General features: G+C 41.3%; 1 protein-coding gene across 11 annotated transcripts in view; it reads right to left on the bottom strand.

Moving 5' to 3' along the window:
• agrn (agrin) overlaps nucleotides 1–27444 on the bottom strand; it is a 263386-nt gene that overhangs the window by 171239 nt on the left and 64703 nt on the right. For 2 of the 11 annotated variants that reach the window (XM_086027900.1, XM_086027939.1), the window contains exon 1: nucleotides 240–2181. The exons of the other annotated variants lie outside the window; for them this stretch is intronic. In XM_086027900.1, the coding sequence (XP_085884026.1) occupies nucleotides 240–417 (178 nt within the window). In that variant the 5' untranslated portion in view covers nucleotides 418–2181. Of the gene's footprint in view, nucleotides 1–239; nucleotides 2182–27444 lie in introns of those variants that run through there. 11 annotated transcript variants of the gene reach the window in all.

Raw genomic sequence — 27444 nt, 5'->3', positions numbered from 1 at the left:
CTATTTCTAAAACATGAATTAGTATTTGTCTTACTCATTTCTCATTTCCAAAGCCTTGACTATTGTAATCCACTTGTACAACTTTTCTGTTCCCATTCCAGTGACCATTTTCTGTAGCCCAAACAAAAGTGTGTCAAGATCCGCCATCCTCCATCCTATTGGTGGCATACTACTGCATGGGGGACCTCAACAAAAACACAGCAATCAGGAGAATGCGGGATTCAAAGGTATAAACCTACAGTTGTTGAGGAAGAGGAGCACGGCGAATCCCAGCGTCGATGTGGCCAGTAGGATCAGGCAGATGTTGCAGGGGATCATGAAGTAGCGCACCACCAGAGACACTTTGTGATGGTACCTCCGGTCCCGCTCCGGCGGTGTTGGCGAAGGATAATGGCACCCGGCCATGGTCCACTCCATTGACCCCCTTCCCTCCAGGGCGGCCGAGGAGACAACGGGGCGAGGAGGGCGTCGAGAGGCGCCCAAAGACCCGTTGGAGAAAATGACGGCGGTTGCGTAAACGACGCTCAGTGAAGAAAGACCAAAAAAAAATGCAACTCTAATGGTCCGGTTTTCAGGTGCGTTTCCAGCTGTGAACTGTGATGGGAACACAGTGCTTGTTTCCGGCTGAGAATGGTAGCTGCAAACTTTCAGCCGTATCCAGGCAAGGCATTTTTAAACACAATAACATCCACGTGGGGGGAGAAGGTGGGACAGAAGGGGACTTGTTGGAGTCAATCCGCCACCTGTCCATACTACTTCTTACTACCTACATCCTGTCGTGGCCCCTTGGAAAAAAAACCTAATGGAATTTCACTGTGGTATATGTGCGAGTGGCGGGAATGTGTTAGCGCTTACAGTGAATATAAAAGTATGGTATAAGTGGGTGGTGATAATGTGGTTGTAAATATGCGTATGACAGTGTTGGACAGCTATGCCTCCGAATTATGAAGAAAAAAAAAAAAAAAGTATGGTTTAAATTGTAATATATCCACGCGGAAAACTTCAACACCGACAGGAATCCTCTTCTGTCCTAAAATTGACCCTGATTGCTGATTTGTTGGTTGATCGGGGGATTCCCTTCTCCTAAAAGCCTTCTGCCTCCGTGTCAAAAGCCTTTAGAAACCATGCCAAGGTCTGGTGCTCACCGGCAACGAGTCAAGTATTTCCCTAAGAGCCTGGGATCTTATTCCAAGCTCTCCACGGAACTTCGGAAGGTCTCGCTGCTCTCATGAACAACAATTTGCTCCTCTAACTCGACACAGCTGTTTTTTTTCTATCCCGCGGACAAGCTGGTCACGGTGAAGAGATATACAAGCCTGTCACATGAGAACCTGACACCAACTCTGGCGCGTGTCTACTGTGGCAGATTAGCAGCTGGATGTCTTAAAGAAAATAAATAAATAAAAGAACATATGCTCATGGGCTTGTTATTCCTCCTCTTCTGCACCTCACAGCATATTAAGAAGTGTCGAAATGGGAGAAAAGTTGAGGATTGCGATCCACGCAACCTGTCAGAGCGGCTCCATGAGGATGAGACGCAAGATCAACGCTCAAAAGAAAATAACTCAATAAGTGAGACGCAGCCAGAGGTGGAGATTTTTGGTGCTCTCCTGGAGCATATTACCACCCGAACTGCAAAAATGAGAGGAAAAAGCTCTCATTGCACCCTGATCTGATCAATCATCACGTTCTGCTACGGGTCCTTACAGGAAATAACTTCTTCACTCTCTGCCCGCTTTCATCAGTTCATTGTCAGCTTTTTTTTTTTTACGCTTCCCTGAGCATCCATTCCTTTGGATCGTCTCGGCCCATGCCTGCTGTCTTGGCCACGTGGATTTACGTGTCCCTTCTCTGTGGTGGGTCGTTACAGCGGTCAGCAGCCAAAGCAACAAAGCAGACTCCGGGTATCCAAAGCGCGCTTAATTCCCCGGCATCAGGTAGTGGTCCCAGTGTCAACACACTCAGCCGTTTGAGGCAGCTGTAAGTGAGCCAAGTCGGCGCACAGATGTGGCAATAGTGAGAGATCAAGTGAGAGATGGGGCGGGGGGGGAGTAAATGATAGGAAAGGATGAGTGTTGCCAAAAAGCAAAAAGAAGCTCCTTACACTTTGGTCCGCTGTATCAATTTCTTTCCCAAGATAAACGACAGCGGCGTGTTGCTGGTTTCACAAACACGCTCCTCCTGAGCGCGCGAGCCCTGAGCCGGCGGAATGAATGAGTAGAGAGATAGGGAGAGAGAGAGAGAGAGAGAGAGAGAGAGAGAGAGAGAGCGATGGCGGGGCGTTGGAGAGAGGCTGTCTTAACAAAAGGGAGAGGGGAGGAGGGGTCGGGAATCGAACGAACAAGAATAAAGGCTTTGCAGAATAGCGCTGTCGTCCCGCAGGAGGGGAGGGTGACAACAGTGTAGCGGCTAAACAAAAGCGGTTCGAGGTCTTGGGAGATGTCAGCCAACTCCATTTGTTTGGAATCTAATCAAAAGAATCTCTCGTACAAAAGTGTTTTTACAAACCATTAGAGAGGGAGGGTTCTCCAACCGATTTTGATTAGCTTACCGATGGTTCAAAGCATCTGAGCATTAAGTCTCTCTCTTATTTGTATACGGTAACATTCAACTCAGACATATCTTAATTTATGGCCAATAACAAAACCCATTACATACACTGAAATCTATGTAAACAATATAAATGCTATTTAGAAACTAATTTATTAAACTACCTGTCATAACTATTATAATAATATGATATAATAATAAATATTTCGAATATTAAGACAACATCCAGCACCTTTCAATTTCATCGACATTTTGCCATTTTCAACAGGAATGAGGAATTTAAAACTGTCTAACTACTACCCACATTTGAGACGACGCACTTGTGCTTCTCTGAGATTCCGCTGGTAAGTCAGAAATTAATAATCTTGCATAACATTCAACCATTAAAAACTAGTTCTTCTGTCCTCGAATACAGGTAAATAACAATAAGTTGACATCTCCATCAAAAAGTAATAATGTGCACTACCACTACTTTAGAAAAATACAACTTAAAACTAGCTGCCTTTCATTAGGAATCAGGCCGATACCAGCCTCATTTCAAAGTTCAGTTCAGTTCAGGTACTTGTGGGGGCTGCTGAAACCAGCCACCGATACTTAATTAAGTAAGTCCTCTTCACCAGTAAAGCAGCTACAGCGAATTCTATTTTTTACCTTTAAACATTTTCTTGTTTTGTACCCAAAAAATAAATGATCATTTGACTAAGAATGATTTGAATTGTTACAAAAATAATCATGATTAATATTTTCTTTTCATAATGGAGCAGCCCTGACATTTGCTACATTGAAAATGCCAGGTTGTCTTCACAATAATCGCAATAATGCTGTCCAAAGCCATCACAGAGGTGTGCGTGCATCAACTTCCCATTATTGATGTTATGTTTGACGTGTGACCGCAAACCAGCTGAAAGCGAATCAACAGCACCTCTGCTGTTTGCAGCCAGGCAGTGCACTCTATTTCGCCCCAACACAAACAACAGCCAACAATGATGCCTCGCCCTGACACAAATGTTACTTAATCCTCAGCGTCTCCTATTTGCAGCTGCAGCTAAACACAAGAAGTGCGGAGGCATTTGCATCCATTGCATAGTGTTAAAATTTCAAAAGGTATTTTTAAAAAGCCATTCCTCACTGCTCTCCTAATGCGATAACGAGGTCATGCTATGTTTCGGCTCGGAATAAACTCAACGACAGCAGGCGGCAGACGCGAGGCGGGATCGAGCATCAATTATTTATGTTTCTTTGCTCTCTCATTTTCTGTCTTCTCCAGCTCCATCCCTGCCTCCATCTTCATCTCTGCCGTTCGTTTCCCCGCCACACGGTCCACACGTCCCTAACGCCAATATACTGCCCACCATCATCATGAGTGTCATCATCATCATCATCATCATCATCATCATCACCCACACAGAGGTGTCTCAGCAGCCTCTTTGCTCCTTAACAGATTAAATTCAAATGCATAACAAAACCTGATTACCGGTTTGACTGAAAAAGAAAAAAGGTCATTATTTGCAATCTGTTTATTACCTTCTCGACTTTTACAACTGTTTGTGTGCATGGAAGACGGGAGCAACGGCATCTGCTCGGTGAAATGCCGCATCCTCCCAGCAGAGGGTGACACGGATCTGGCAGGAGCCCTCGTCCACATCAAAGCGGAGCCGCTTTGATCCATTTTTAATATGGCCAGTACCGCACAAGGTTAACATCTCTTTCATGAATCCTTTGAAATTACAAATACTATTAGAGGAGGCAACGGAGCTGCTCTCCCCTGTTTAATGATGATCATGAAGATGATGACGGTGAGAGGGGGCGAAAAAAAAGTTGCGCGTGTGTTATAGTTTGTGTGCCAAGAGAGACATTTGTCAAGTTCAATAAGTGATTGGCAGTGATGGGTCAATAAGGCGCGTGGGTTGTGTGTGGCGTGTGCAGTTAGTGTCTCCGGGCTGCTGCTTTAAGATGCACACAACAGCTGGCCGTGCTGCATGATGATTTTCTTCACCTAAACGCCGCAAGGCTTATCAGCAGTCGAAGCAAATCTCGCCTTTAAGATTCATTTTAAAGGAAAACAATGAGAGATGAGGGACGCCGTACGTCATTTTGTTGTACTTTGGAACCACAGAAGTTTAACACCCCCGTGCCAGTTACTCAATTGTGAGTTTCATCATCATCATTGTCAGAGCCTCAAAGGATGAACTCTGCACATGTACGCTTTTTATTTTGTTTGCCACGGATGGATGACTCAATGCGGTGACTCTCCTTGGTTTTTGATGGCAACGCGAGGACGAAATCCCAAATGAATTTCATTCAATAAAATGATGTTTACCCAGTGCGGATGTAAAATTTCATCCCGAAAGCACCAACAGTAGATGTTTGAACCCACTAAATTGCATGAAAAGTGCTAAGGCATCGTTATGCGCTGATTTCCTTATGCTCAAACTTAATATTTGCAGGATTTGCAAAGCTGTACCCTGAAAGCGAGAATCCAAAGTAGAAAAATAAGCGCATGAAGATGACTAAGCACATGAGGGATGTTTTTCTCAAGAAGCAGCATTTATTTTCTGGGTTAGACCTGGTCAACGCTCTTCCACAAGTATGTAGTCAAACTTGTTTTGATGGGTCTACAGGCTTCCTTGTGTAAGATTCTATTTCTTCTGAGGGTCCGTGTAAGATGGGGTATATAAGTCACAAAATGTGTGACAAAAATGGTCATAAACACAAGACACAATAACATGGTACAACATCGATCCATCGTTCATCTTTCAATCAAGACTTCTCAATCCTTTGCAATGTATCAAGGCCACAAATGATGCTAATTAGTTTGCCGAATCCCCATGTGCAGCAGTGCGTAGAGCTGAGCTTGCGGAGGGAAGGCTCGCTGCAGGTGTCCCAATTGTCTCAATGAGGTATTAATTCCAATCGTCATTCATCTGCCAGGCGACGCAGCCTTAACCTCTGCTAAACTACACGTTGTTTTAGCCTATTCTAAGGCCTTTTACACACACACACACCATTCCAAGTGTGTTGCACTTAGTCAAGATCCCCTCACCTGTGTTTACTATTTGCCATTTGCTATTTCAGCATTCATGCGTCACCCCGTTTATGTGTGCCAGCACTTCTGCTGCATCACTGCAACTTTCCTGATGTTGGATTCTTTCCAGTCCTTATGTTATGTTCTTATGAGCAAGGTGGCTGTTACATTGTTTCACGGGCGAGAGGCGTAATCATATTAATAAACTGCTTACTTTAAATTGCATGAGAAGGTCCCCCACCCCGTGCATGACTGAAAATGTTGTGAACATTTTGGGGATATATTTGTAGTCGTTCTGTTCATTTATATTGTGCAAGGTGGTCTGTGTTGTGAGGGTGAAAACTCATTTAAAATCAAATTAATTAGCTTGTTATTAAAAGGCATTTGATTTAGATAAATTGTTCAGAGAATGTTCAGATAGTAATTTGCTTGAATATTGGCCACACCAGCTTGCAACATGACCTCAATGGAATGTATGAGTTTTGCAAGCAATAGAAATATGATCCAAAACCGCCAAAGCAGGAAGACATTTTCTTGAGTGAATGGCTCACAGCATGTCATTTCACACTGTGACTTGTATGGACGCATACAATTAGCATGTTTTTATTTGGCCTTTTTGTGTACTGATCATTAACTCAATTGTAAAAGGTATGATACAAACTTACAGAATAATAATCATGTGTCATCTTGCAAACCGCTTATCCTGTACAGGGTCGCGGGGAGGTGCTGGAGCCTATGCCAGCCGACAATGGGCGAAAGGCAAACTACACCCCGAACTGGTCGCCAGCCAGTCGCAGGGCACACACAGACACCATCACTGAGCGGGAACCGATCCCACGCTGCCCGCACACAACTCAGGCGTGTGTACCATTACACCATCAGTGACCCGGATAATAATCATGTAGCAATAAATAATTTTGAAGTGGTCAGGGTTAGAGCCGATTGTATGTAGAAAATAAGTAACGATAAAAATGGAAACAACATTTTAGCATGCTTCACAAATTCAAATGCATTAAGATAGTGTCAGAAAAGAACAGAATAGCTGAAATCACATTGGAAGAGATGGCACGAATAAGCTGACTTAACTGCATAAATGAAGAGAAACCCAATAACATTGCATTTGAGAGACAGAAACGGTGGGTAAAAAAAAAAAAAAACTCCTGCAGCATGGCTGCAGCATGTCGTGATAGTGAAGGTTGACACTTGTGACTGGCAAGTGATTGTGGAAGGACCTCAGAAAGCTTCCAAGCCAAGCTGGGAAACTGAAAAGACTGGAAGGTCAGCACTGAGAAAGGAGGCTGAAGGTCGACACAGACGCCGGTTCTTGGAAATCAGCCAAGGACGATCTGGCACATGTCTTAAAATGCAGTGAGAAACATGACGACCAGTCATTACAAATTGGAAGCTGGCCGTAGCGAAGCAGCTATGGTAGCACAGCAGATTTGAATGGTTGTTACTGTATGAGTTCTTCCCCCCACAGAACAAAAACACGTATACGATGTTGGGCACAGTGAAGGCTCTAAAATCAGAGGTCTTCATAAGCCTCATTTGTAGTCATTGCATGACTGTATATTGACCAACGCTTGTAATTGGACCAATTTCGGACCTCGGCTTGACCAAAAACAAAGTGCTGGCCTTGATCTCCTAGAATTCTAATTGAATACCTCTGCTATAAATTGTCAACAATAATTATAAAAACACAAAAGGGCTACCTTGAGTATTCAGTGATCGGTCCCAATTGCACTAATATAATAAGCGTTAGCCAAAGAGCTGGTAGACAGAGAATGCCCCCTTCCATGAAACAACAGGAATGGAATGCAAAACTAACACAAATTGCACCATGAAATGCAGTCAGACGGATTTAAATCAGTATTTTTTGCATGTGAACATTGACATGAAAGTCGGGCCCAAACTGATTACCGGTACTAATGATGTCATTGATATATTTCTAGCAAAGCGCAGTGATCCACCACCTTTTTGTGCCACGGACATGGTTTCATGCAATGAGACATTTTGAAGGACCAGAAGAGGAACAAATAAAAGCAAATGATTCATAATAAAACTCACTATGATACTAAATATTGGTATTGTGAATTAGTGGGAGCCCTGTGCATGTTTTTCTCTTCAACGAGCCGACAAGTATCATCTTGTGTTCTCACGTGGCGTGTTTTAAGATGGGACAGCAGAGCCAGGCTCCAAAAATAGATGAAGCATTGCTTTGTTTCACTGATTCTATTTCACTTGCTATTTAGGGATACACCTGCATATTTTCAAAGTGAACATGTTACCGCTCTCATTCTTGGTCAAATATTTCCACACGCTTGGAGCACATGCCAGCTACATGCAGTTAGTTGTGTGGCAGGTGTTACGTCATAGAGTCGTAGAGTGACACAAGTGTTGCGATGTCGGTGCGTGTTGTATCCACATCTAAGATGAATAAAGATCCTTAGCACACAGAGCTGTTGTTCGCACATTAATTGACAAAACATGTTGGCGAGGACCTCTGCCCTCGCTAAATGACTACTTTAACACTAGAGGCGTTCTGAGTAGCCAAAGCTAGCAAGGCTAACCGCTATTCTCGTCCACAACCATCTTATTTTTGTACTCTGGGACATCTGAAGGCTGGCGATGCTCCACAGGACATTGTCGAAAGTCCTCTGTAAATTGGCCCATTGAAAGATGAGATCCTAATTGATGATTAGCGATTAGTCAATTTAGAGCTTTAAACATAGATGTGTAAGGAACCGTATAGTTCGTCTCCTTGTCGACGAATTGGTTCAACCCCTAGAAACACAACGGCTTCATGCATCAAATAATCACCATTTACTGAATGTATACCAACTTAAAGCTCCGTACACCACAATGTGTACCTGAGGAGGAGTTTTCATTATACGCCTATCCGCCTATGACAGACGCCAATTTTGTAGACAAACGGGAAACTTAAATTTTTTTTTTTTTTTACTTTGTCAAAGTTGGTAGTCGGAAACGCTAACGCACGCACCTTTAAAATGATAGTCGGACCAGCCTAAAGGCGATTCCTATTTGGTCCGGAAGGACAAAATGGCGGATAAACGGACGGCGGAAGGGTACCCCGGCGACAAAGGGACCGCAATTTTTTTGCAAAATGCCCAGCTCTGATTATATGCATACTGTAAGTTACCTCTCCTGTTATGCAGGAAAATCCTTCCAAAGCCCAAAACTGATTTGGCCAAAGGAGTGTGCTGCTATTCACAGATGACGATCGGTGTGGATGCACAAAGTGAACACTTCTTTCACGCACAGCTCCTGTTTTATTTTAATGAGTGTCACGCCTGGCAAAGTATTCTATTTTCCATTCCAATTCCATTAAAAGCCCTTATGTGCATTTTTTTCCCACTTGTTTTTCAGTGTTGGTGCTTTTTCATTGTATGCATGCCTGGATCTCTCTCTAAACAGTGCACAACAACATACAGATGTAACACAAACATGCTGATCATCTTTGTCCTATTGAAACTGACAGTGAGAAGCGATTTGGTAGCAGTGCCCATTCATTTGCATGTACAGAACAGAGCTCGCTCTAGTTTTTCTCTCTGTATCTGTCACTGGTTGCTGGCTGCCTGTCGAGTTGGATTTTCTCTGATCGAGGGAAAGGGGCTATATTAATTGGCCAGCTCTGTTGAGATTCAGCCTATAAATGAGACTGCCATAAATTTTACATGCATATGCTCACGTTCTTTCAAACTAGTCAGTCACTGTAGTTCTGCTATCTTTTTATCCCTCATATTTCCGGTTCTTTTTAATAGCGCTGCAGTCTGACAGCATGCTGGAATTGTGCCTAAATGGGGAAATCGCAATTATTGTATTATTGAAGCGATACGGGCAAATGAATGGCCTGTTTAGCTGCATTTATTCAGTCTTAACAAGCTTTGGAAAGGTGTAAGTTTCGTTGTTGCATTGATTTCTTTAAGTCTAATCTTAATATTAAGCAGTCATGTTAAAATAAAATTGCCTAAATGCAACCTTTTTTTCCCCGACTTCAATAGTTAAAAAAAATAAATACAACAAAGGACAAAAAAGGAACAAAAAATTAAATATGTATCGACCAATATGAAATACTTACATCGTTATATACTTTTCAGCCATATGTGGAGAGATATTGAATGACATGGAAGTATGGAAAATGGTATTGAACAACTTTGAATGATATGGAATGTTGTGGAATACATATGCCACTATGTGGAGTCATCGTTTTAAGTTGGAACAGTTTGAATCGGTCGTACAATTTGAAAATAGGAGGAAAAAACAAAAAAAGTTTATATTTTTGGCTTTTATCTTGAATTTTAAAAAATGTAGTTGGAATAAGATGAACAGTTCAAAATCTCCCACAAAAATTGAGCGACACAAAAATGTATGCCTCGAAGTCGAAACTTTTAATTAATTTGTATTATTTTAAAGCTATATTTGCGATGCCCGGAACCATTGTTCCATGTTTCCACACGGATATTTGTGTCTGTGGACGACCGGACGCACGTCCCACTCTTCCATCAACAAATGGATTAATGATCGATGAATTATGCCCAGGGTATATGGTTGTTGTTTTTTTCATTACAAGCAATTTATTGCTTCTCTCGTGAATTTTGCTCAGCATAGCTTGCTTCATAGCGCTCTACATGGCTAAGCAGTGATCGCATTTGAGTGTAACATGACGTGATTATTGAAGGAAATGTGTAAGAAGAATAAGGTCCAGGCGAGCGTGACAGTCCTGCTGGATCATTTTTCTAATAAGTCTTAACATCCGCTGGCAGCGGAGCAGCCATTAATGGCGGGTAGAGGCACTTGTGTTTGTGAACAAGACCCTGTCTTATATGAAAAACAATATTGAAATGTTTTCTTGAAACGGAAATCAGCAGGACCACTGTTGCAATGCAATGGCGTACAAATTTAAGAAAGGCAATGCTGGGAAAGAGGCCCCCGTGCAACCAACACACCCTCATATAATCCAAAGTACCAGGTGTTCATCTACTTCCTAAACAATTGTGGCGGAATACGCTGACCATCACACAACAAAACACACAAGGACTCGGCATTCACCAGAGCACAGAATAGCATCAATTTACATGTCTCTCTTGATATTCCACTAGGTGTTACAAGGTACAAAATAAAAAGGACTGAAGAGAAATGTGCTGGGGGGAAAAGGACTACTGGAAACACATTTGATTCAATGGGTTCTTTTGATATTTTTCAAAGGAAGTTAAAAAATGTTTTTTTCTGCATATTATGGCAAAGTTCTTGTTTATGGGATGTTGGTCTCGATGAGTCAGTACTGTAAGTGACAGTTGAACTTTCCAAGTTTTACCTGCGCCTCGCCTTAACAACCAATTTCCACTGCATGGTATGTACTCGACTCACCGCAGATCCAATGAGCTACCATGCCGAGCCACATGGCTGACGTAAATTAGTCGCACATTGGTTGCCAGATTTATCAATTCCATGTGATTGTAAATTGAGAAGATGAACAGGGAGAAAAGACAACAATAATCATGCTGACATTAAATGTACTCTGTTGAGTGCCTTGGCTCTCGATGATGCAATATTAGACGACAAGCGACATGTTTTCTTGCTGCCCTCTTGTTATACTCACCTTTGGTCGGTTCATTTCAATGCTATTTGCGCGTCTTACGTTAACCTCCACGAACATAGTACAATACTGTTGATAATGTGCAATATTCAGGATCAAACGGTTTATCGATAAATCATGCTACAATTTCAAATGATTAAATTCAGTGGCGGACATTTTCTGAAAAAATGAGAAAAAAAAAAAGAAAGAAAATTCCTGGGGTTGAATAGCTGGACTGTGAAAAGTCATACAAAAACGTTTTTGACACTGAATGAGTTAAGATTCCCTACCCACATCAAGTACTCAACACAATAGCAAACAAATGGATGGACATCAAACACGTTTGTTATGATATTTATCTGGACCTCGTCAAAATGAAAATCACTAGGATGATTTCCAGGTCCAATGTGACCATGGTGGATGGACGGACATACGGCTTCATGGGTGATTCTTAAGATGTGATATCTGTTGATGGCAATTTTGAAAAAAGAAAATGATCAGCACAACAGAGTCAAATGAAGAGAGATGTGTAGTGTTATGTTCCTCTCTACAACCCGAGAGAAGCCTTATGTGCATGATGACAGAAAGAAAAAAAAAATCTTTTTTATGGCCTTCTCTTCAGCCAGAGCACGACCGGCAAGACTCAACAAGAGTGAGCGCCTATGTATCAACTCGTCTGTCATCCACAAGTGGCAGGGGTGGAGTCGGAGGGAGGCGGCGGGGGGAGATGGAGGGAAGTCGGTGGGCTTGATATATATACACATATATTTTTTTTTTTTACGAGCTAACGCATCACAGAGATGTGCTTGGCGTGTTGCCAGGGCCACAAGCCACCTTATCCATTATTCATCTGGCTAACAAACTGCTAAACGAGGTAAACGAAATGGCAACAACCGCAGTAAAAAGTATGGCCATGAACCAGTGACTGCACACAAACATTTAGACTGCATGTGCAGGAGCAAAACTGCTGATGCCTAAACACACATATGACACTCAGTAAAAATGTAAGCCTCCAACAATGTTCAGTTGCCTTTAGGGGTGGGCGATATGGGCAAAAAAAATATATCTCGATATTTTTTCAAAAAACTCGATAACGATTTTTTACGATATTCTACAAAAAATATTTTAAATCTGCACTTGCTTCACAGACCAATTGTGGATGGACAGCGTTTGGGGACAACATCTCTTAAATTGCTAAATACAGCTTCTGCAAAACATAATTTTGTTCTACGACAATATTTAACAAAAAAGAACAAAAAAATTATGTATAGACTTACATCTATTTTTGGTCAAATTTATGTCATTTAACGGTCTCTGCTGTTATTCCATAATGATGAGACATTTTGAGCTGCAGTAAGTACTTGTGTACCACTGACAACTACTAGAGCAATCAGAAGGAGAAAAAGGTGTTAACTACAGCAATCAGAATGAGAAAAAATGTATTTAATATGTGACGTGTGACGAAGTGTCACCCAGCGAGAGAAAAAAACGCCGTCGTCATGACAACACCCATTCTCATACATTGGCCAACGTATTCAGAATAAAGTTGAATAACAAAACTACAATTTACCGAAAAGTGCATTTTCCCACTATTTCATTGCTGTGACGTGTATACTTGTGACTTTATTCATGTTTGGGTGCATCTTGGCGTCATACTCATAAGCCGTCGTAGTTTGCGCAACATGCCTCTGGAATACAGGCTAGTTATGAATGATGCGAACTAAAAGCGTGTAAACTGAATGTTAACCGATCATCCAGGATGTCACGTTTGACTTGCTCGCTAAAGTATTGAGTGCGTGTGTGTGCGTGAGTGCATGTGTGCATTTGTATTTGTTGGTTGAACTTGGCGACTGTTTTCTGAGTGTGTGTGTTTAAGCTTTTGTTTAGCGTGCTTGCGCGGTCAGAATTGCTCTTCACAGTGACCGTTTTGGCACATCTAACAATGTTATTCCCACAGATGTCAGTCTTGTCAACCCCAAACCGTTTACAGACTGTACGGACGACGTGGACTCGCGCTTTGCTATTATTCCCCGCCGGACACTCCTCCATACTTGAAGCTCGGCTGCAGTGCGGACAGAGTCACGTGACCGGGTCCTGCCCGCTGTTTCGGCGAATAATTCTCACTTCCTCCTCCTCTGCCGTCAATGCGCACTGATTTTTCAGCATTTCCTCATACTTTGCGGCCGTCGACTGACTCGAGTCAGAGGCGGTATTAAAACTCGACAATGTAAAATTACACATCGTGAACGCAAGATTGACGATGATATCGATAACGATATACATCGCCCACCTCTACTTTCTAGATTTCAAAATAAGGTCCCACTGCTTTGGATTCTCACCAAGACTTCTTGCGCGATTAGCAAAAGAAAAATACTTCTGTATTTCTATATAATTGTATCAGTCTCATTTGTAAGTTTTGCACAATCATATTAGACAAAGTAGAATGTCGTTCCTCATGCCTCAGCAAAGATTGAAAACATCTTAATCGTACGCCTTCATAGACAGCCACCTCCTGTATGAATTTTGAAACTGAAGGGAAAATGAAGAAATACGAGAGAAAAAATAAAATAAATAAAGAGGGGGGTTCCTGGAGCTCTAATTTTATTCAAATCTGCACCAAAATGGAATGGCTTCTCTCTTGGCCCATGCCCCTGTCCTCATCAAAGTTTCATGGAATTCAGATAAGTCGTATTTTTTTTGCATAATCCTGCAAAGTAATAAACCTTAGATAAAAAAACATTACCTCACTGGCAGAGGTAAAAATGTGAAGTCTTCCAGATTCTGTTAATGACAAAACCAGGCAGGTTCCCCTTAAGTCAGCTGTTATTCAGAGGATGCTTTTCACGCAAGTCTATTACTGTCATCTTGCATGCAGCCGGCACACATGACCGTCGTCCCCTTGAGCCCAAAATGTAAAATGAATCGCTTTACCACAGACGGCAACCATGTGTTACGGTGAGCACGAACAATACAGTATTTCACATCCCACAAGTCAGGCCAAATCCATGCGTCCATGATCTTTACAAGACAGCGGGGGGATGAATTATTGCCCCGTTGCCACGGCAACACCACGGTATGGCGAAAACACCAGCTAGCTGCGGCTTGAAAAATGGTGATTTGTGAGATTTCATTTTGAACACCATGCCGAAGATGAGGAGGCAAAGACGGAGGGGAAAAAAGGAGTCGGGTGAGACGAGAGCGGGGAGAGAGAGAGAAAAAGAAAAGTGCGGGCGATGGTCTGCTCGCAGCAATTTGTGGGAGTACGTTCCACAATTTGGCTCTCTGTGTTTTCCTACAAGGCGAGCTGGAACACCTATTCTGACATTCATTTCATTTTCATTTCAACATCTGCAAGCCATTCCTCCACAAGCCGAATGATAATCACGCCATGCTGGAACACGACACCCAGCATCCAAAACAGGAGGCACATGTCAGACCTTTCTTTACACACTGCAATTGTCCTCCCGGACGTCCTCCCAGGTTTCCACTTACAATGTCCAACCCCCCGCGCCACATACACCCTTCACCTCTTGATCTAAACCAGATCTTTACCAATGTGACCCTTACAAGCCCCCACAGTGCCCAGTGGCTCCCTGGGGACCCGAGGCCAGATCGTATGTCTTGACTCACCACGGCAACAAATGAAGCAGGCGCTCAACAGCTCGCTTGATTGGCCCGTCATTGGGCCATCATTATGGACAGCAAAACGCCACCGCCAGACTTTGCTTTTGTTCCAATAGCGCAGGCACAGGTGGAAGAGATTTTACGCGTTTTAGCTATAAATCACACTTCCATTCACTTAGAATGCTTTTATGGCCCAAATTTACATGACAATGAAAGTGAGTTTTAATACAAGAGGAGGTGATACTCATGAGAGACTGACAACAGTCAGAAAAATAGCATCCAAACATAGTCAGCTACATATAGCACTTGACATTTTAGTATTTTTGGTCGCTTCTTTCTCAGTAGATTTTGTCATTAGTCATGAAGCATAAAATCACTTTTAAAATCACTTTTATGCAACAAGATTCTTTCAAAACAAATCTTCCTGTTATCGGACTACTTTTCCATTTATTTTGCCATTTATTAAAAGGCGAAAAACAACACATTTCAACTGAGAAATAACACAAAATAAGAAAAACGAGAGTTTCAGCACCATGGATAGCTCAATTATTTTATCATCCATTTTCTATTATGTCTGTCTAGATTTGGTCCGCAATTCCAGCTGAGTGGAAAAGAGGCAGAAACACCCTGGATTGATCACAAGTCAATTGCAGGGCACATATGGACAAGTGACGATTCACACTTTAGGGGAATTTTATCTTCAATGAACCTTGAAAATTTCCCCACTGAGGGATCAATAAAGGCATTCTTATTCTTATTCTTATTCTAACATGCAGGTTTCCGGAAGGAGAAAAAAGCAAGCATGGAGAGAAAATGAAAACTGCATATAGTAAAGCCTGCAGCCAACATTTGAACCCTGGACTTCAGAATTGTGAGGCAATAAAATTGCTTTATATTCTTACTTGACTTAAGACAGCAAAAAATAACCACAGATCAATTTTAGTAATGGGATGTTATGTGTTACTCTAAAAAAAAAAAAAAAAAAAAAAAAAAAAGGGATTTTTTTCCACAATACTATTATAAATAATTGCAGTAAAAACCCGCATTATTTTTAGATTTTTTTTAAAGTATTACTTTTGTAGCATTTTGGTTAATTGGACATCATACAGGGACAGAGTGGCCATCGGGAATTTGGGGAAAATATGTACATTTTCCCGAGCGGCCGGTGCAATTCAGGGCCGGTACTAAACATCCATCCATCCATTATCGATACCGCTTATCCTCACAAGGGTGTGCTCGGTACTATACATGTTTTATATTATCATTATTATAAGACAACGCAATAAGCCATGTTTTTATTGATGATTAAGATACATTGACAGTGCATGGTGCAGAAAAAGGAGATTCTCAAAGTGGTCGGGAAGTTCACAAAACGTACTGCACTTGCATAGTGTCTGACATGTAGAGACAATCATGATATTTGATGCTCATGTGTCAGCATATTACTGTATACTGGAACAATATGCTATATTGCAATGTTAGATATTTTGTCCACCCTAAATGCAGACCAATAATGGCATTAGGATGTATAGGCAGCTCTAGACGGAGGGTACACCACTCCCGCCATGGTACATCACTAAAAAGGCAAGAGGAATCAACTGCTTGTCTGATTTCTTGCAGGTTTTTTCCAGCTTTTTCTAAACTCAGACCTGAGAATAAACCCTTTTTCTGTTTTCTTTTTGTTTTGTTTCTTTCTCGCTGCCATGACCCATGTCTGAATTGTGGCACTTGGGAGTGCAAAAAAAAAAATTGTAATTGTGTAACTTTAACCGTGTCGTGTAAATCCAGCCTATTAGACTGAAAGCAGTAGGCCTGACCTTGGCTCATAGCATTTAAGCCCAAACAGCCGGGAACGCATCTTCCTCAGCAAAGTTTATCTTTGCTTGGTCCCATATCAGTCCCCAAGTCAATAATGTTGACTCATGGACCGTCTCCTTTTCTGCCGTCAATAAAGCACAACATAGCATTGAAGATATACCACTTTTCCTCTAAAGAATAAGCTAAGTGGATGACCTCCAAGTCCTGAACAAGAACACAAAATAAAATAAAAAATAGTTGACATTTGCAGGTGTGGAGCTTCACATGCTGGCATTCAACAGTCATGGCGTGTTGTACTTTTCTCACTCCACGGTTAGCACTAAGGTTGCAAGCAGGGAAAATAGATGTGACGTTGTGAGATGAAGGCCATGAAAACACTCCATAATAGTACTGAAATTGACAATTAAAGAAGCCCAGATTGAGCAAATGAGTGAAAGCGATAAAGGTTTTTTGTCCAAACCAAGGTAAACACAAAATAACCTACTCGAAAATCAATTTTCATGACGTCTATTACAGTCCAGCCAAGGTTGCAGAATGATTCCTGTATGTCCTTGTTCACTTTCCCAGTTTCATCAGCCTCTAAAGTTTTCCACACAGAAGCATACTGACCACAAGAAAATATCAAACCCTCTGCAAGGAATATAAAAAGGAGAGTTGTCCCAATCCAATCAAGTGATCAGTAATTGGGCCGATCAAATAATTATCCGCTGATTGGTATCGGGTGAAAAAGATTGGATTTAAAAAAAAAAAAAAAAAAATCTTCCATCCATCCAGTATCCAAGTCACTTGTACTCTTAAATTCATAAAGTGACAAAGTAATCCCGAGTTACAGAGATGTTATCAAATGGAACAGCAGTAGCTTACTTGCATATAACGCAATGTAACATGTCAGGTTCACGCGGTGGTGTGAAAAGGGCAAAAGGCAGAAAACCAAGACCGCACCAGTGCTAAGATTGCATAAAAATAAAAAAATTGTATTTACTTGAACTGCAACTTTTTAAGATCAGTTGTACTGCACCTACTTGCTCATATACACTATATGCCTCAAAATTTGAGCAAAATCTAGGAGTTGAAACAGTCATGTGTGACATCACATAGCACAAATGAATTCCACCAATACCAATTAAAAACACCAGCTGACAATACCTGACAATTTTCTCTGGCACACGTGAAATAAAATGTTTGTATTTTTTATCACGTTTTGGTGCACATCCTGATTTACGAACGATGATGGTGATGACAACTACATCAAACAAGATAGCAGACACGTTTTCTTCATCGCGATTCTATTTTAATACACATTACTGCCACCTACAGCTATGTATATGTACAGTCGGTGTGTGGCGAGAGGAAAATGGCAGTATGAGCAATGAAACACAAAGAGAAGAGATGGTTGTGAGTGAAGGGAGGCTGTCCTCATTTGTAGGTCAGTGTAAATGTTTAATGCTTTATGCAAATGAGATAATGCGCTATCCGCCTCTAAAAGGATCCACTCTGTCATTCCACACAAACACTTTGGAAGCCTCTTTCTCTTACTGTATATTTGCGCCAAGCTCTCTACTCATCAATTAAGTGGCCAAGAGTGCCAATTAGGCTAATGGACCTCTGCGACACAGAACCCCTCATACTTTGCATTGCTCATTTCCTGAGCAAGATGTCTCATTCTTCTTAAGCAGACCTTCACAAGTCTTCCAGTTCTCCAGTCAGCCTGCTGACGTCACAAGCGTGTCCAAATAATCTAATTTTAAACAGTCAGATGTTCACATTGAGCTTCTGCTCTCGGCACTGCGTATTTTTTTTTTTTCCCCGGTGTACGCAAAACGACTTAAGCAGTGTTGTGAAAAAGCCTTGTTACGTGCACTCCATTAGGGAAGCCAGGGATGGATTAGTGTAATGTGACAAGGAGGAAAAGACTGGAGGTGAACACTGAAGGTGGAGCGAATAAATCCCATAATGGGCTGCTTATCTTATCTATTAGGGGACAATAATACGTGTTGTTTCATTCTTGTTTGTGTTTTTAATGAGAAAGTGCCAGGGTTTGCCACCAGGTACAATCATATCGAAAATTAATTGAATTTCATTTGCCTATTCTCAAAGGAGCGCACTTGGAGTTCCATTGCAAGGTGATGTATTTTATTGAGTAGACAATTTACATTTTTGGCGGATGGGGGTTATTTGAAAAAAGCTTTTTTAATTAACCAATTCATGTTTTTCAAATTTTGTCCCAAGTCGAAACCCCGAGCCACTTTATATGCTGTGAAAATACAATGTTTTTGTGTCAAATTAAAGCCTACAAAACAGGGGCGGAGCCAGAATGTGGCTAATGGGTGGGCCTGGGAAAATCAGGGTGGGCTTGAATATTTCTCTCACTGTCCACAATCCTCCTGAACCCGACACATCGTATTTTCAAATCAAATGACAAACTGAATAATATGAAGATCAGAACTTCCTTAGACAACCACAATTATGCCATTCTTAATGATGGTGCTAACTTGATTAATTAAATCCAAGGAAAAAATCCATTGCTATGAAAACAAATTTTCAAAACATTCATTTTTGAGGCATTTCGAATTGTGCATTTTTTGAGTGCTAAAGCAGCAACATGAACCGAATGCTAAAGGACACAGCTTGAATTGTATGTTGTTTTTTTCCTCTCTCTATGTCATTTTTTTAACACCTCGTGAGTATTCAGTGAAATCCAGGCCATTAATGGCTTTTAGATGCTGCCTCCCACACGCGTACTTTCCAATGCAGTGTGAGTATGTTGGGTGCTCACAGTAGTTTCGTCAGACTGCCATATGTTGCATGGTTATCCGCCCGCCTGTCACAAACGAGAATCCTTGTCACTGCACGAAAACCAGTGTGTCGAAATCCAAACTACTCACTGCCAATGACGGTAATTGGTTGCAAAAAAAAAAAAAAAAAAAGGAAGATCATGCTCTGCGTTACTGGACTGATTTCAAAGACTAAAAGAAGTCAGGAGCTTTAGGGGTCTTTAAACTTCATTTAGGCTATACAGTGCAACCTGTAAATTGGAGGTTGGTTATACTATTTCAATTTCAACCCGAATTTTTGGAGGGGATTTTTGTTTTTCAATTTTTCTTCTCTTGAAAGTTATCCAAAACCAGGAGTGACCTCACAAGGGGCGTTGGGAGAAGAAGACTAACAGTCAAAGAAATTAGACTCCACTTGATATGAGTGCATTAAGCATGAATTATTTTTACATGAACATCTTATGTGAACATGAACAATGTTAGAAAATAAATAAATAAAGTAAGGCATATGGTGTGATGTAAATTCTGCCCACATTAAGTATTCACTATAAAAGTTAAGAAAGATTCATTGTTTTCATTAGGGATGGGCGAGTACCGATAACAGTTTTTTCGGGTATGCTTGAGGGTGCCGATACCAGGAACTGATACTTAGGTGGGTGGAATAAGTCTTCCGTTTGACACATTGGTGAATCATCATGTGGATCAAAAAGACGGCGAGGTCTTTGCTCACAAATCTGTCATTGTGTTAATTGAAATTTGCTTTCACATAGGTACCAATTAGGGGTGGGAACCTCTGGGTCCCTCACGATACGATACGATTTGCGATACAAGGCTCACGATAACGATCTCAAGATATGACGATACAGGGATTATCGATATATTGGTCAGGAAATCAATCCACGATAATATATGATACTACTATTCAAAATTGATGTTTTTCATAGAACAAAAATCTTTTTTTGTATCATTACTAAAACACAATATTAAATTCAAGTGCACATTTTTATAAACAAATACATGTTTTCCTTACAGAGACACTTAATTATTGCAACAGTTCTGCAAACAAAATTTGTGTCATAACTCATTCTATCCCAATGACATATTTATATGTCATTTCACAGTGGGTCTTAAAAAGTCTGATAGCGAAATGAGTTGGACACTATTGTAGTGCAACATGTCAGGAACATTCCCATTCTGTTGTATTTATAAACAGTGACAATTATGTAATATTGCTGTAAAATGCAAATCTACTGCATAGTTTCTACCTGCAGATTGAAAGGGGAAAGAAATGAAAGTATAACTATAATGTAAGCAATGTTAAATCCAACAAACCTTTGCAATGTGCGCATCATTGTGGATTTCATGCAATTCACGGGTTTCAAGCACGTCTGATTTGAGTTCCCAATCGCTGATAAAATGCGCGGTGGTGGCAGTAAAAGACAGTGTGTCCTTTGATGTCCATCCATCGCAGGTAAGACCCGCCCGTTCTTACGACTCGAGTGCATTCAATACCGGAAGCCTGGTCTCTTCCTACAAAGTTGTCATTGTCTTCCCAGTGAGACGTTTTCCACTTTATTTCGTAGTATTTCGTAGCGTGGCACTAGAGTGCGAATCATGTAGCGAAAACCACCATCAATGCAAAGATCAATGCGGAGATCAATGCAAATATACACACAGATGCTGTGCGTGATCGACTTTGTCCCGGGAGAATTAAAAGGGAGTTTTGTTTGCAGTAGAGAACCCACGCTGGTCTGGCCAGGATGCAAATCTAACTGGTGGACTTTTTGGCTTGCGACTGGTGCTGTGTGATGCCGCTGTAAGCGGCTGTGCATATTCGGCGTGTTTCAAGTGCACCTTGTTTTTTTTGTGAGACAGTTCTTGCATATAGAAAATTCCTTCGCCAGCTTAGTTCCATCCGTACTACTGTAAAGTCCGAAATGCAGCCACACCTTTTGTATGATGCCGGCGCATCTTTTAACTTAAGTCTTTCGCTCGCTAAAGCCATGTTCTCTCCCATTGTTTGTCTTGTCTTCTTCCCCTCACGACTTCCGCCCGCTTCCCCGCCGCTCCTCTGCGGCGCCCCCCTAGTGGACCGCCAAGTAATTGCCCAATAATGAACAATAAAGGGGTCTTTACAGCGGCCGCATATTAATTTAAAACATCGATACTTGGCGGAGGCGTATCCATCGGTAGACAAAACATCGGGATGTATCACCATGTCGAGATTTTGTCACACTCCCAGTAACAATGGTATCTTTATATGGTATCGGTAACGGTGAGTACTGAAGAGTGAGTACATGCCAGTGTTGGTCTGATAAAATGGTATCGAACATCCAAAGTTTTCATCTATTCATTTCATTCATCTATCCATTTCTAGAGCGCTTATGCTATTTATAGTCACAGGTGAGCAAATAATTTACACTCATAGTTGCACCTCTGGATGATTTTGAGTCTTTCATGAAATCAACATGTATTTTTTGGACGGTGGGAGGTGTAGCCAGAGTACCCAAAGGAAACCCACACAAGCAGATCTTTGAAGCAGATGTGCAAACCACTAGTAGACGACACTGGCCTTATTTTTACACTTGCATGATGGAATGTAAAGATGCAAAATGGTTTCAAAATCGGAAATGGACTCATCTAGTGTTGGCCCTTAAACGTTCCAGTGTAGTCCATGCACATACAGTACCACATACTGGAGTGTGCTCAGTCTACTGGACCATGTTGTGGCTTGTGAATGGTGTTTGCGGAAGCTTAACAAGGCCTTCAGCCCGCAATGCGCAATCAGAGCTGCAACACAAAAATTGGCTCTCTGAACTGGGTGTGTCCTGAATTCAAACAAAGCCGACCCCCCAGCGGGTCAGCGCCTTTTGCGTGGACTGTATGGACGAGCGAATTGGGGCCAGCAGAGAGGATCCAGGGCACGTCTGCTCCATGGATGGGGAACGGAGGAGGGAGTGGGATAAACGCCGACGGATACATGGGGGAGGGGGGCTACTTGGATGTGGAGGATCTGGATTATCGTTCAATTAAATACAAATCCCTGGGCAGGAATAGGAGCAGTCATCAATGCATGCTTATCATCTTATCTTAAGGTTCTTATCAGTATCAGCATACACTGATTTTTAAATGTCACCCTTTAAACTATAATATATGCATCTACAAAGCTCTACAACTTCAATGAAGGGCAAAGACTTTGATTGGCTGCCATCTCGATATGGATTTTATATTTGCTTTATTCTTAACAGTATGTACCCTTAAACACTTCTTTACACCTCCCACCCCCACCACCACTGGCACCACTTCTTTTAAGTCTTTTTTTTTTTTTCCAACCAGGGGGGTTAGGCTGCTAATGGAGAGCTCACCCCAAGCCTGTCCCCTGAGCTTGTCCGTCCAAACCATAAAATGAGGATGACAGTTGGGGGCATTTAGTGAAGGAGGAAGTGTGTGTGTGTGTGTGTGTGTGTGTGCGGTGGGGAGCGGGGGAGGGGTGCATATTCTGGGTCAGACGCTGGCCCCTTAATCTGGGCATGGTCAACATGCGCGCACACACCAGACGGGACACCCCAATTCTTATTTACCTTACTTTTGCACATGCCATTCGATTTAGCAGTACAGTAGATTCAATCATGGGTAAATGACATCATATTACCATAGCCTAGATACTGTAACCCCCACCCCAATCCACACGCCCCACTTGGTTACAAAGAGAGACAACGCCCTTGTCTATGCAATAACCCCAGAGGTGCACCCGAGAGATGAAGATTCCACACTACGCGGCTCAAATGACATATTAAATATGAATGGGAATGAACCACCGCTCTCCTTTTTAGAGTTCTGCCTCCCCAATTGCTCTCTTTTAATGATCGTGGGTGTGTATAATGTGCTAATAAAGACTTATGTCAATTCCCAGAGCCGCTTTCCACTCATTCCCCCTTCACATCACTCGCTATCCAACGACCACATGTAACATAAAAAAATCGAAATAAAAAAACCTAATTAAAATTGAAGTAGCTCAATGGCAACACATTGTGGGAGTTTTGGTTGTTTGTCATCTGCCAAGCACGTGAGTGAATGATAATGTGATGTCCTTGTGTTGGCAGCTGATTGAGGATGAGCAGTGGCAATTGTCCCCCCACATCCTCCCAAAAAAAAACAAAAAACAAAAACAAAACATGACATGAATTGGTTTTCTATTTGGTAAAGGTGTGACCTGTTAATCACAGCCATTTATATAAGCATTTGCACACCCTTGTGGAGCCACCTTCTGTAGGAGAGAAATGCATGTGACTCAGCACCTCTCAGTAAGTGCGTGTGTGTGTTTGAAACTCAAGGCAAACATTAAGGCAAAGACAAATCTGTAGTTCCAACCAGGTCAAACTGATTCTAATAATTCAATACTGTCATTAGAGCCGAGGATCCTATCCCTAGCACAAAGCCAAAAACGAACAGGGTGGTCACTAAACGCAACACGAACTTTACTCACGAGACGAACAAAATGTTAGCACGGCATGAAAAAAGTAAATAAAACAGAAACCACCACCACTACAGGGAAATAATATTGACAATGTTAGCAATAAACACATCTACAAAATACCGCGAGGCAAACAAGCATGCCTAGCTTCTCCTGTCGCCGACTCTTGTTGCATTGGTGAAATTATCTCGGCGAATGTAAACCTTCCATCTCCCTTGTATTATACCAGGCTGCTAAACATTTTTGCAAGTCCAATCGCTGAACATAACGAGCGGCACACCACAAGTGTTGGCTTGAGGAGCCCTTCATTTTTTAAAAAAATAATCAAATGCCACTTAGTCTTTATACAGGAAATGCTTAACGTGTTGCCATGCATATTCATTCATCATTAATGTTAGTTGTTTGAATAGCAATTGTATGTGTGTTCAACTTGTTGTCCAGTATTTTATTTCATATTGATGTTCTGTTTATTGACGCCTCTGTTCGCTTCACTATGATAGGCTCCTTGACAGATCAGCTTTAGCAATTTCTTTCTCAATTAAAGAGCCTCTTCCCAAAGCAAAGCTGAAATGCTTTTGCTCATTCGTTGAGCAATTCATAAATGCCACAGCCTTCTGTCCTCTTATGGGGAGAAGGGCAGGTTCCATCCTTGAATTGACAATAACCTCTCATGTAAGGTAAAGATGATTTTGCTTTCCGGACTTAATTAAACACACTCATTCTTAGCAAACAATAAAAAATAAAACGAAAAGAAAAGAAACAATGTTGGCAAACAATGTCAAAATTGTTGCAATAAGGTTGTGCAATGCAACATTTGTTTTTCTTCAATTACCTGTCTCTTTAATTTGAATAATACTTAGCTTTTGTTGTATCCCTATTTGTTTGTCCACTCAACTGTATTGTTGCTGGGACGAGGATGGAGGTGGGTGGGGGGGTGGGGTTGGTCGTTGCCAAAGAGGGGTCTCGCACAGAGTGCCACTGAAGCTGGGAGGATGAGGATGGTGGAGCTCAGAGTCCGTAGGAAATTCACAACGGAGCACTCTCAGCTTCATGCTGGAGCAACAGACTCCTCTAGTGGCCCCGCTTATGATTGCAACTGGACGCCACAACTTCTCATTTTTTCTCCGCATTATCTGTCATTATCTCTGAGTATCAAGCGTCTTTAGAAGATGAATTCAGCTTCACTTTGATTTTGCTCATTCAAATTGCACCCTCTCCAAATAGGATATGAGTTGGCAAAGAGAAAAAAAAAATGTTGTGCAACAAAGTTGCAGAATCGTTTTACCAAGGGGTGTCAACCTAAATTTTTTTTACATAATTATAAAACAAGAAAACAGCGAGGCCCAAATGAATAAGTCTGTCTCTGCATGGCAGCCAGTTTAGGGAGTTAGTCTGCCTTTAGGTCAGCTGGGATAAGCTTCAGCTCCCCACAGCCCTCAACAGGATAAACAACATTTGAAAATGGATGGAGATAATTGACAACTATTTTTACAATTCCTCCTGGTTTTAGCAGCAGGCAGTGTTTGCTGACTAAATACATATAGTGCATATACATACAGTATATACATCTAGCCAAGAGATGGCAGCAGTTGCAAAGAGAAGAACACGTTGCTGAGACGTGTCAGGATTGTTGGGAAAAGAACTACAACCTTCCAATTACGCAAAGAGGTTTAATCCATTGAGAGACCTTCAATTTTGATGCCTGAGTCTGCACAATTTACACAGTAAGAAATAAAATGGTAGTATGCCATTTGAAGGGATCTGCTGCGTGAAAGTGCTGAGCGTTACCCAGGGTTTACAGCGTGGTAAAAAGAGAGACTAAAAGCAATTTCACTAAAACATTACAGTAGACATAAAGAACTTTTTCCAAATGAAATATGTGAAATTTAGTACAGTATCCCGCTTAGTTGAAGAAATGGTGTTGGACATGTGGCGGGTCAAGGCTAGTCAGAGGCATGAGCAGACATTGCAGGAATATTTCACCAAGTTTGATGAGACCTTGCAGATAAGAATTTACATGGGGGTTGGAATGAACAGTGCTAATGCCTCATTGTACTGGTGCTATATGTATTTAGGGAAAAAGTGCATTCAATTGTTACAGTTTTTGAAGGGGAGAGAGAGAAACTGAAGTGTGATGTGTAATGATGCAGCGCACAAAGACAAACGCAGCAACTCAAAAAACATATCCCTGGGCAACAATCGTCTTACATGAGTGAATCGCTGAGGTTATGACGGAAACGCTGGAAAGACTATATTGATGTTTTTATTCAAGAAATTGGAACCACGAGACCCTGAAGTCAAATTATTAGGATAAAAGCTATAACAAAACTACACAACTCTGAAAAAAGTTGTACAAAACTTCAGCAAGCATCAAAAGATGCAACTTTTCTTTGGCTTTTTTTTTTTATAATTCTGAAAGAAGGAGTGGTTGCACCACCAGACTGATTCATTGTTCTACTATTTTTACACTTAACACTTCTGTTAAATGTTAATCTAGGTTAATTATTTTCGATGTGGGAATAAATGAAGATACTCTAAACAAATCAGTGTCTACTAGCATCCTGTTCCATTTCTATTCTAAAGTAAAATAACTTTTTGTCAAAATGGCTTTTACAATGAATTAACATTGCAACAGTGAAACACAACACTGGCTGTTAATTACATCACTCTAAAAAAATGGATGTATGTTTTAACAACAAATGCTGTGTCTATATATGCAATCAAAATCACAAAATGCAACCTTTTTTGGTGGGGGGGTGGGTGTTGTAGCTCTGAAGTATGATCATTATTCACGGCCATTTTTACACGACTATGAAATGATCAAATGTATGTCCCCTACGGTGTCTGCCAAAAAAACAGATTAGTGTTGATTTGAATGAAATCTAAAATTATAGTGTCTTTCAACAGCAACACTAAATTGCCAGAGGCGTCTGCTCTCGACACAGCTCATCTGCTTCAAGACACTTTTGGAAATAAACTCTCAAGCTCAGACATGTGGAGCGGGAAATAAACAGTTCTGCGTGCAATTGTCCATGGAAATAAACACTTGTAAGTCCTTTGGAAAGAAAGTTTTCGCACATACCAACCTGCAAGAACTAACATGTTTATATTCCAAGGCACGGACAGCTTGAAATGGACACAAACAAGGCAGAGTTGATACTGGTAATAACTGACAGATTTGTCACAGAGGACTTGAAATAACAACCAAAGAAAAACAATGACTATGAACCAAGAAGAGGAAAGATGTCAAATTCAATCATGATTTTGATGATGAAGAAGTAGGGTGATTTCTAAGGAATTCTGACATCGAAGCCCCCGGGGGTTGCAAAAGTTGGTATTTTGGAAAATATGCATTGATCACCACACAGTAATCCGATTCGAACCACAATCGTGCATGAGAGCACACAAGACCTCCGCAAATAGAGAGACACAATCTGTAGGCTTAACTTAAAAGTATTTTGTGTTAGGTTATTTTCATGTGACGCCAGAAGAAGAATAGTGACAGCAGAGAGGAAAAGTTGTGAAGAATACCACTGTAAAGTAACAAACAGCAAGTCAACAATAATTAACTAAAAACAGAAGG

Source organism: Filicampus tigris, chromosome 1 (genome assembly GCF_054856515.1).
Source record: "Filicampus tigris isolate MCC_2025a chromosome 1, RoL_Ftig_1.0, whole genome shotgun sequence".
NCBI classification, from domain to species: Eukaryota; Metazoa; Chordata; class Actinopteri; order Syngnathiformes; family Syngnathidae; genus Filicampus; species Filicampus tigris.
Note: the sequence above shows the minus strand (reverse complement) of the source record. Positions and strands in the feature narration are given on the sequence as shown.